The sequence below is a fragment of the Varroa destructor genome, unplaced genomic scaffold (assembly GCF_002443255.2).
Source record: "Varroa destructor unplaced genomic scaffold, Vdes_3.0 BEIS01000004.1, whole genome shotgun sequence".
Classification (NCBI taxonomy): domain Eukaryota; kingdom Metazoa; phylum Arthropoda; class Arachnida; order Mesostigmata; family Varroidae; genus Varroa; species Varroa destructor.
Window position 1 is genome coordinate 11,004,424 of NW_019211457.1, and position 12,029 is coordinate 11,016,452.

Consider the following 12,029-nt stretch of genomic DNA (forward strand, 5'->3'; position numbering starts at 1 on the left):
AGAGGGTTTAGGGACGGCTTTAATTACTATAGACAACATGGGGTCGAATAGGACACTGGACGTCATGTTCGAACGAAACAGCTCAATAACTGACCCTTTCCAGGTGTTCGCGGAAACCTGCCAACATTTGGCGAACGACTGCGAATAGATGCAGGCTGATAAACAATTATTGTTCCTGTAGAAATATTTTGTCATAGACCTACTCTCTTCCCGGCCTAGATCTGGTGGATTTCATCCGGATGAGAGCCAATTTGTTATGCATTTGCGGACGTAGGTAAACATTCGTACTATCGTCTACTAGCTTTTCTCTCGATCATCCTCTTTTATTGTCTTCGAGTCTTCATTCCGAGCCAACGATCGCCGAACCAAATTCCGGTTGAGAAACCTCTTCAGTGTGCGGAATCGAATACTTTCTTTGCTCTGTCTGGAATGGGGCAGGGCCTATTGAAGATTCTGCATCCTATTCAGAAAGATAAGTTTTGGTTTAAAAACAGACTGTTTTTTTATCGGAAGTTCTCTCTGAACGGATCGGTTGAATGCGGCTTAGTGCTGTCATTTCCCGTAGTGTTACGTGATCTCAGTTTCACAGTGGGAACTGTGTGGGATGTTTGTGCTCGTAGGCAGTGTGGCCACTTTATGGTCCTATATATATATAGGGTTCATTTCCAGTAGCATCCAAAGCTACGCGGTACACGGAACGGTAAACTGCAAGGATAATTATTATCTGGAAATTATTCGTTTTCGACTGAAAATTACTTTTTGTTTTGCTTACAGTTACATACATGTGTGCATATGCGGGTATATTTCGGCTTGAAATATTATTTATCATAGGAGTACTGATGGTTACAGATCTAGGACGTACATAAAATTCTGCACTTTATGTTGTGCTGTTTAGTTTTTTAAGAACGATTACAGGCGGTGACGCTGCAACACGAATGTCCTTCATATAGTCTGGTTTGTTATTATTTCTTTGCTTTGAAAAAGGTGACTCCCGGCCGCATTGATCTTGGACGATTTCGCTATGTACAATCTCGAAACGAGGCATATAAACAGAAATGTTGTCGCTGTTCATTGGAAGGAACGCCATGTTGCGGCAGAAGGATCGTTAGCTGCCACAATCGACTGGCTGTGAAAGTGAGTAGGGTCGGCCAGACAGAAAAAGCCATCAACACCATTACTAATAGACGTATTTAGAAAGTGGCATGGTGCTGATCAAGTGCCACTCCGCAACAACAGTACGGACCCTTTTCCTCTCGTTGGCCCATAACCGACCGCAGACTGTCTTCTTTCGACCGCTGCAATATCGCTGTAGGTCGTATTCGTCGGCAGTCACGGCCGACTGGTCCTATACACCATTTATGTTTCTCCAGTCTGTTCTACCGTGCGCTGTCTACCCATTCCACGCTACCTCACCATTGTGAGCAGTACGGCTGTTATCAATGCCACTCTAACATTTCAGCGGAACGGCAATAATAGTAGTAAATAACCGTTATTGCACCAGGCTGCTACTATGAGCGAGTTCTTTAGCGCTTGTTTGTCCCTCTCATTTTACCCCCGGCCGCCCTATTGCTGTTCCGCCAGACCTGTCATTGAGCAACGCGAATAATCGTGACACAGATAAACAGAGAGGACGGAAGACGTAATCGAAAGCGCTGTCTGAAGGCGACGTCTGGCTTGGTCGGCCGGTATGTCGCTGATGCAAAACGTTGCGTTTTCGCTAACAATCAACTAACTCTACGCTATACGCTGATCCCCTAGTCGTTGTGGACACGACGGCGTAGTGGCGCCTTTTCAATTGTAAACACAAAATAACAATTCAAGTTGCTCAACGGCGTATAACGACGGGGTTAAGTAAAGGGCATGATGGAGAATAGAATAGCGTTCGTAAATCTGTTAGGTGGGCCGCTATGCCTATGTGGGGTGCTGCGAGGTGTCGCTATGTTCTATGTTGCTTGCGGTACTCGCAGTGATGAACCATTGACAACAGCGACAGCGATCGGATTGATAGTCCGAACGACGAGTGAGGTTCGTACGAGCCGAAGCACCCAATGAGGCATGGAAAAAAAACAGCGTCAATCCACAGTCGCTCAGTGTAATGTTTGTTTGTGTAAGAAAGTAGCGATTTGCTACGTTATTGAACAACAGCGTTTCTTGACAGTGCGATGTTAGCCCGTTCAACGGGAGCCTAATTGATGCATTCTGTTATCCCGAGTAAAAGGACGGTGTTTTTGCTGCCGAGGATCTTGGACATTGAGACAAAGGCTATGAAATAAAATAGGAAGGAAGTGTCCGTTCGGCTCAACGCGCTTCAAAAACACTACTTGGCTTCGTATTTTAGTCAAGAGAAAGTTGAGTATTCATATAAGACGTTAGTCAATTATAGGTCCTGGTGGCAAAAGCCTTAAGATTTATTCATCATTAGTCTGAGCATCGGCAAGCGATTGGTTCAGCTCGGCTCACGTTAACGCTAGAATCACGTTTCTCTTATTAGCAATCTGGCAAATCATGCGTTTGTGGGGTTTGCTTCGTTTTGAAGAGCCGTTCGGAGGTACGCACGAAAAGGTGTCTTTGTTGGTAAGTGTGTAGAAAGGAATAGAACAAGCGTACCACAGAACTGCGTTCCGTATCTTCACGTATCCTTTTAAATTTAAGTGACATGATTTCCTTGTACAGCATCCTCTTTTGTAGAAAGGATACGTTTCAACAGAAGACCAAATGCTCTACCTCATTGTGAGAAGGATCGCGCGCCAGGTCTGAACGTCAAACTATTGCCGCGAGGCTTGACGTCGTTTACTCGCCAACGATTACCCCTCAGGATATGGAAAGCATTCATGACCATGACCTTGTCCATGATTCACACCTCGCGGTGATTGGGGAAAATCTACAGGTGACGGTGGTATGAACAAGAAGTGAATGTATGATCATCTACCGTTATACTTACCATAGACGGAGTTACCTGCTACTCAGATCGTGTCTGACCTAGGCTATTATACAGGCCCAAACCTCGATTGCTTTAGTCACAAATTAACGAGCGCCGACACAAATGTGGGCGAAATCGGTTTTAACTGAGAGACGTGGCCGTCAGTAAAACATAGTATATACGATTTTCTGCTGAGTAGGATGGCTTAGTCAGTATTGCGCTTTTTCAATTGTGTTTAGCCAATATCGGCATGGGTTCGATTCATGCTGAAGGCCAAAGCGATTTTTTGTATGAAAAATTTCTGCAGCGTGTCATCCCACCTGATCCAGTAATCGCAACGACCACAACCATCGTAACGAACACCACATCCGGCACATCTCGTCGTCCACAACGAGTACAGCCATCGTGGTTCCTTATGGCACTGACGTAGCAGATTGGATAGCTAACAACCAATGCAGAATATGCAGTACATGGTCTTCTGCACCAGAACTAACATTCCGTTGCGTAAGCGTGGTGTTCCCAGGCTTCATCGGGCTGCCAGCTGCCATGTTTTCCTCTCTCTGACTTGTCCCTAAAGTAATACCTCACGATTTAGATCCGAAGTATCTCAATGTATGAAGAGTAAAGTTTAAGGATCCGCCGCAGGTTAAAATTTTTTTTTGTTTCAAACCTGTGAAGGATGCAGTCTGGGCAATGTCATAAGCATGTCTCCCGTTTTCCCTGAACCAACATTTTAAATCTCCGGATGTAAAATAATTTCTTCTTATTCGTTTTATTCAGTGGAAATTTCACACAGACATATAGCAGCAAACCTACTTTGACAGCTCTGCTCGTAGTATAATTTGCTAACTCATTTCGTTTTACAGAAAAATGTTCGCTTGCAGTAGGGACGTTCAGTTACAAGTACATATTGATGAGGGTGCCCTTGATAACAGCTTTATTTGTCATTTATATTGCTTGTGCCGGTATTATGCAGAACCACATAGGAGTGCTGCTGTCTATTCGCCATCTTTCGATGCGAAAGGCTGAAGAATAATTGCCGATTCATCGCAACAGAGTAACTACTTCGAAGAGTCGCATCGATTAACCCGTCCGTCAATTTCCGCCTGCTAGCTCCTATTGGGGATTTGATTAGGGGGGCATTAGTGCACAGCTTAGGGAGTAGAAGGGAAAACTACATATTAGAGAGTCTAGAATAGCTACCGCTAATAAAAACATCATAGGTTTCAGACATTGGTAGAAAGGAACACGTGACAAAGATGGCAGAGACGATGCTATGATGAAGAGTTAAGTCACTCCAGTACCATTTAACGTATTCACCCATTTTCTAACTACTCGTTATCTGGTATACTTTAGCTCCCGTCTATCTGCAAATTTCTCATAGGAAACATATTTGGCACTTGTTGCTTACGACGAAACATAACATCTTCAAGCGTAACTTCAATGCGCAAAACCAACTCAATTAAAGACCCACGGATCTGTTGAAATAGGACTCTTATTGCTTCCAAATAATACGATTGCATAAAATACACTAACTCGTTAATATTAAATGGAAAGCAATAGGGTAAGCCATGGCACCTCGGTCTGATTTTTAAATTACTTAAATTGTACCCACCTTCAAAACGCACCTCTTATAACTTTCGGTTTCCATCCCTCCTTATCGTATATTGTCATTGGGAATCGCATCGTCTTATTGCAGCCCATCTATGTCTTTCTGAGAAGGTAGACTATTTCAAATCGACGTTACTCGATCTGTCTTAAGAGCCCTTGCCTTTCGAGGCATCGCAATGTCGCAAGGGAAAGGAGCTCTGTCATAGCTTTTCCCTTTACTCTAGCTACACCTACTCAGTCAGTTTGCAAGTCTCTCAGTCAGTTAATCAGTCAGTCAGTTAGCCAGTCAGCCTAGCTCGTCATTGCCATCTCTTTTCCATTTATTTGAGCATCGTTCCCTGCCTGACTGGTCCAGGCGCCAGCCTAGTATGTCGTAGTGGCCCCATTGCCAGGGCTTTCTCTCCCTATTCTGCGCTGGCTCCGCCTCCTCACTTTGCCGTTCGTCGCCGCTGCTGTTGCTACCAGAAGCTCCGCCTTCTCCACGGCGAAATTAGGGCCTACTTGGCCTCCCCTTCGATCTGCTGCCCCCTTCCCCTACTGTCGCTCGCTGCTGTCGAAGCATAGCTTGCTCTCGTCCTCTTTGAAATGATTCGTTCGTTCGACCGTTCAGTCCGCTCGCCCTTAACGACCACTAGGCTAAGGCGAAGCTAAAGCTCGAGCTTCCAATATAGCACCCCATGACGACGATGCGGGGTACGCTATCTGTGTCTAGCCTTACGCCCTCTCGTACTAGTCGGCTAAACTACCCATCTACCCTCTCCCGTGACTGCTTCCCGCTAGTGACGATGGGTCTGGCGCGCACAATGGCCGTTATGGCCCGGACTGTACGTAACGACGGCTGTTTGCTGTGACGAGCTGATAGTGATGGCGCTGCCCGGACTAGCGGAAAAATAGTCCGTCACACAGGAGCGTCGTCTGGTCCCGCTAATGCTGGCGATGACAGCGCACTCCGAAGCTGCCTTGCCACTCTTTTTGTTTCGCTACCAATCAACGGCTCAGCTCGCAGTCAACTATCGTTCCATAATAAATGAACGTTTCGAATTTCCCGCCCAGTACTCGCTAGGTTAAGCGTTGCTGCAGACGAGTAGTCTCTCTCTCCCAGCCCAAAACGAAGTTTATCCACGCCCGCTTTCGAATTTAGACCACCTCACGTGTCCTTCAGTAGACAAAAACGTTACCGTTACGCCATCACGAAGATATGCAGCACCTACACATATATAGATATAGTAGCTACTGATGTATAACAGTTACCGCCATACATCGTATTGGTCCGTACCGGTAGCGGTACGCAGCGCTGTACTTACATATCAGCACTTGTTTTGCCTATTCATCAGATCCGCTAAGCGTTTCCGGAGATCAACAATGTAGATATGGCATTTACGATTCAATCACAATGATGATCTTACCCGGCACTTGCTGGTACTGCGTAAGCTTCGTCAAGTACCTAATCGTTTTTTGCCCACTTGGGAGCAGAAAGTGCAGGAAAAGATAGTACTGACCATCGAATGATCGAATGCAGTACATCTGTGTGTCTCCGATGGAAAAACAGGCCACAAGAGGTGGAGCGTTGGGGGCCTATGTTGAGCTTATTTACCCCCAATTGCGCAAACGCCAATTTAGAGGTTAATTGGCAAGTGGAGAGAGCGAGTTCTGAGAGATAGTATCTAGTAGCAGTAACTGTAGTCGTATTTGAAAAATTGGCAACTTAAACTGTCACTAGACAACTAGGTCTATCGTGAAACTAAGTAAGTTAAATTCGGTTTTAAGGAAAAATGCATCTATTACATGCATAGTATACACGCCAGGCTGATACAGCGCATATCGCATATGAAGTTCAGAACGAGAAGAGCTCTAGCGGATAAAGGCTTAATTATGATAGCAGATACGACAATTTTCAAAGAGAAAGTATAGGTAAAAAAAATTCTGAACTAATCGACAATGGAATAACATAACTAAACAGAAAAAAAAAACTAACAATGTCCGTCGTTCACGTGCTATGTTTGTTCTTATTAAACTAGGACTTTTTTAAGATTATTATGGCGTATTCAAGATATTGTTTCTTAGTTGTGTCCATAGGTGAAAACTGGACCTAGGAAGGACAAACGACTTTGACCAAACACGTTTCAGTTGATTCACGATTCGAGTAGCTGCCTAAATGATAGACACAAATATATCACATGTTATAGATATGTAACTATGCTATGCATCATACGGAGAGTAGAATCGATATTGGTATAAGTTAAAGTTACCAAGTTTTGAAACCGCTTTTTCTTTCCAGTCGGTAGTTGGTGTAGGAAATGTTTTACAGACGTTACTATTCTGTTAATATGATGCGTTGAGTCCTCATATGTATAAGCCGACTCTATAACTACAACGGTGTTACTTGTAAACACACATGAATTATCGTGAGAAACTTAACTATCAATAACCGTTCAAAGGTGACAGATGTTTCTGTTAAAAGCTAATATTTTTAATAGAAGTCCTCAAAAAAGCCGCAAAACATGTAAAAAGACGATGGCACGCTTCAAAGTATCTCTGAAATACTAAAGTGTGAGTGTTTTGGTTAGGACTAAAACGTTATTACTGACGTTAAACATGCGATCCCTTCTCTAAACTTGTAGGGTACGAGTCAGCGTATCCATTATGGCCTGTGTGCGAAGCGATTTTTGAAAAATGCCGAATAGAACGAGAGCCTTAATCCTGCATTAACGAATCTACCTTTAGCGATAGCAATTTCCTATTATCGCTCTAGAAAAACTGTAGGACGTGAACAAAGGCTTATGCGGCTAGTCAGGCCTAACCGAATTCGTTGTAAAAAACTGTTATACCTGAATAAACAATTATTCAGAATGAAAGATACAAACATTCACGCTCATTATTATTACTGTAAGTACTCAAAGTGATAAACCAAAGATATAAGTTACTAGGATACCAAGGTTAGCTATGGCTATATATGAAAGATAGCTGATTTATTAATACGTATATCTTCTACTGAACTCGTCCAGCCAGTGAGTTATTTTTGTGTGCCCATGTTTTATTTAGCGGAGCACCTGAGTAATGAATAGAAGAAGTACGATTAATGAATTATTAAGTAGCTATTATTATTGCGTGTACTTCGTATTTAGAAATTTTCGAAAAACATCAACAACCCAAATGGTAATAAACATTTGATAAAGTGCCATTGCCTCGTTAAATTCAAATACTACCGGAATAAACTCAAATTTCCCTAAGCGAGCGCTCTAGCCTTCCTAATGACGGACCTACAACACAAAGTTTATAAGTACTCAGCTAGGCCCGACTCTCAGGTCGACCATCAGCGCCAGCTTCGATTGATGACATAATTTTCTTGTAAAAACCTTCTCAGTGTATTATCAGTTTATCCATAAGCATGTTCTTCCATAGCATTTACGCAACTATTAAATATCACGAAACACGACGATGCAACGGCGAAGAATCAAATCAAAGTTATACCTATGCCAGCTTGAACTGATTTGACTGATTAAACTAATGTCGAGGGACCTCGATTTCATTTTTATAAGGCGTCTACTTACCATGTTGATGATGGTGCTGATGCTGGGCGAGAGATCCCGGACTGACGCTCCCAACGTCGCGAACGTCTCTGAGATTCGTGGCGTCGATGCGAGCTGCCGCAGCTCCCACACCGCTCATCCCAAGTCCCATTCCCGCACCAATCCCAGCCATATTGACACCGACGCTCGCCATCGCTGACAGGTCGTGGAACGGACTAGCGCCGGTGTCAGCATGCGTTCCGTGGCCTATCGCTGCACTGGCGAGGTTCAGGAAAGCGCCCGCTGGCATAAATGCCGCGGCCGCTGCGGCCCCGAAGTACAACCGGGCCTGCGCTCCCTGATCGAGCGCCGAGAGTGGCGGCGAGCGGGGAGCAGGGAACGGATATGGCGGACTCGAGCCATACGAGGATGTACTGACGGGCGAGGCAAAAGCTCGCGGTGGCACGGGACTTGGTGAAGGAGTGGCCTGCTGCTGGCCGAGTCCGAGCAGGTGGTGAATAGCAAATGATGAATGCGTTTTAGGCCCGCCGATACCCGCAGCGGCCGTGGTCGTTCCGGCGACTGGGAGCGTTCCCGTAACAGGGATAGGTGAATCGGGTTCGCCTGAACACAACAGAGACATTGCGCTGGTAAAACGAGCCGACGGAGATTACCGGCCCTGGCAAGTCGGGTCAGTAACAGGTAATGTTGTAGTGAACAGAAACGATTGGGTGTGTGAGATTGAAGTTAAATGAAACACATTTAGGACGGCTGACCCAGCGAGCTGGTGATCGGGGAATCGGTCGCAGTGTTTTTTACCAGGGCATGGGTTCGTTGATGGCAGGCGGGAGCACTCGTTAGATGAAAAGAGGGATTTTTGACGAGCGCTATTTTCAACTAGACTGTGTTTTCACCTCATTAACTGGTAACTTTGATTCCTTTCGGGACCACGGAACAGCAGTACTTGTAGAGGGCTCGGAGTTCGCGTTGCGAATTGTGCGTGATATAAGGAACAATTGATACACCACATTCACAAAAATTAAACAGTAGCGGATACGTTCTCGCAATGAGAGATTCTCATTCTCTCCGTCGGGGCCGATATCAACTTATTTGTTGTCTAAATATCTATTCTGCCTTCGCGAAATGGCTGTCTTAGATGCTGTGGGAATTTCTTTCAGGTTTAGGCAATCGTTAACTCAATGGGTTAATTTCCTGACAAGATCCAACGTGGTTGCATTGTATATTTTGAAGGTCCACAAAAAAGGCAACACTTTGTCTTCGCCCATGGCGTCGGTCACGACCTAATTCAGCTTGACTCTATTCCCAATGCCGTCAGTTTGGCGTCAGAATAGTTCTCTTTTATTGCTGAGCCTTCCTTTTTTCCAGCGTTTCAGTAAATACAGTAGTGTCCTCCTTTTGACAGAGGTCCAAAATCTGGCCCGGCCTCACATCGGATTCCTATTTGCCTTACCCGAGGCCCAACCCTTTAGGAACAGCTTCTTGGACAGCAATGATTACACTATTTTCGCGCATGTCCAGGTGTACGCCGACCTGTGTATGCCTATGTATGGCCAGCCCGTGGCCAGCTCTCTCATCGCCTGTTACACCAGCCAGCCCACTTATACAAGTTACACAATTGACATGTACACACACACACACTGCACAGTTACGATCAAGGATGCAATCCTTGTTGTTCGGCTTTTGTGAGCCGCCTTTTTGCGATGTTTAGACTTATATTACTTAATTGGGTTTTCCTTACAACAACTCTACGGCCATTTCATACTATATTCAACATTATTTAACTCTGCGCCTAGTCCTTTCGCATAGCTCAGAGAGCCAGTGTTGTGTCCCAGCATTCGTTGGACCGGCGCTCGTTTCCAAACGAAGCTGCTCAGTGGTCCGGGAACTACCGCTCTGGGCAGGAGTAGCTGCGCTACGTGTCTACGCTCACTGCTACTGCTGCTGAGCTCTCCTCTGCTGATGGCCGTCGTGGCGCTTCGGTTCGCCTGTCGTCTCGCCGTTGGCCGCTGTTACCCGACAGAGCATCTCGACCTGCTCAGGAGCAGCAGCAGCCATGGCGGCGTGAACAGTCTCGTCATTGGCTCCGCCTACCCCGCAAGGCGGAGCCTGTGCCAATAGCCAATTATGAGCGGCCAATGGCGGTTTAGTTTGCGTTACTTTAGTACACTAATCATTGGCGGAGCACGCGGAGAAAGCTAGCTCTCCCATCTTTGCTCGCTGGCTGGCTGTCGGTCTGTCGACGAACGAACAGTAGAAGTGCAGGCTGAGCAACGAGAGTTAGCCCTGAACAGAAGAGGTTTCCAGTGGGAAGATTGTAAGGCATCGAGGTAACTGGGGTTTTGGTGGGGTAACGACTTTGGGAACCCGACCGTTCAAAGGCGACCTGCTGCCTCCATCAAAGAGCCCAGTCACGGGTTGCTCAGAGTGGGTTGCCGAGGCAGGGCACCACGCGTACGCTGCTGCGCCAGACGCCCGGCCTCACTTGACCAAGGAAGGCAATAGAGGCCATGGCTGCTAGAGCCGGTCAGTCAGCAGGCGAGCCAGGCTTTGTAGCTCTCCGCACAATTTCGGCAAGGGACCCCTAAAATGGGTGGCGGGCACTGGCAGACTAGTCATCTCGAGGCTAAAAGGCCACTGTCACCGAATCTCTGCGGCAGAAACCCCTTAAGCAATAGCCCATGTTGAGTCCCTGTCACCCTAGTGAGGTAGGTCGTAGACGCCTCACGAGGGAAGGCTGCGTTAACCGCACTCCCTTGAATCCCCTGCACCGACTAAGCTGCGTGTAGTAGTAGCAGAAGCAACAACAGCAGCAGGCACTCGGACCTTCAGTCTACGCTGGCGTTGCTGCTACCGTGGGCCCTGTCTGAGTGGAACAGCTCGTTAAGTAACTCAGTCGCGGGTTATTAGGGAGAGACAGCACGGCAGGCCGCGCCAACAACAACATTCCGAACGAACGGAAAATAGGAACAAAGAATAATAGAATGGGGACAGATCAGGAAGACCCACGAAGGCAATGGGCAGACCGGCCCGTCAGAGATAACCGTAGGCGGAGGCAGAGAGAACGAGCTGGCGGGGGACACAAGGCTCGAGAGCAACTGAGAGAAAGGACATAGAAGCAATAGCGATACAGAAGCAAGTTGGGATGGATCATTTGGGCGCAAAATAGGGGCAAACGCAGAAGCAGGCCAAAGCAGCAGGGGATGCAAGTGCCAGAAATCTAGAAAATACTGCGAGAGTGAAGGGCATAAGCGGACAGACAGCAGGAGGTAGCAAAGGCAAACCTCGAATCTGACTAACCGGCAACGCCCAGCTGATTAGGGCGAGACAGGCCTTATACTAACATGCAGGCTATTAGGAACTAACGCTAATGGAAAGCAACGTGAGCACAAGACAGAACACCTACTGCTGCTGCAGTAAGGATTGCAAATGGCCGGGTGCCATCACCAGTAATACTACAGGTGGAAAAAGCAGCCGTGAACATGCGCTGGCTGAGACGACACTGGGCAACGAAAATATATTTAGGATGCGCCGTCTGACGAGGCCCATTAAGAGGAAGTATTGTCGGCATGTGAATATATATGGAAACAGACATCACTATTATTGGTTACGGTGGTAGGCTCCTTTGATTCGAGGTCAAAGTATATATGTATGATAAAACTCGAAAAATCATCTATAGATACAACACCGACTGAATCTTACGCCAGATCTATATAGGAGCTTAATAGACGTAGCAAACAGACACGCGCGGTCATGACGAGATGAATTTGGGGTCACGCTAAACTGACTTCGATAGGATAGTTTCTGAAATATCGTAAAACATCTATAAAACCCTGCATTTACAAACCTGGCAGAATAATGGGTTGCTTAAAAAACAAGCTGACGATATTACGGAGGTTTTTTATGGAAGTTGGTTTTTGATTAAATTTTTACTTTGAATAAGGCTCATGCCAGGCAAAAAACTTAACCTC

The 12,029-nt window shown here is 46.1% G+C and overlaps 1 protein-coding gene across 1 annotated transcript in view; it reads right to left on the reverse strand.

Moving 5' to 3' along the window:
• Window positions 1-10,060, reverse strand: part of LOC111250066 (uncharacterized) — a 60,607-nt gene extending 50,547 nt beyond the window's left edge. The window contains exon 1 of the mRNA XM_022804698.2: window positions 8,083-10,060. Coding sequence (XP_022660433.1) covers window positions 8,083-8,683 — 601 coding nt within the window. The 5' untranslated portion in view covers window positions 8,684-10,060. The remainder of the gene's footprint in view (window positions 1-8,082) is intronic.
• Between the last annotated feature and the right edge of the window lie 1,969 nt (window positions 10,061-12,029).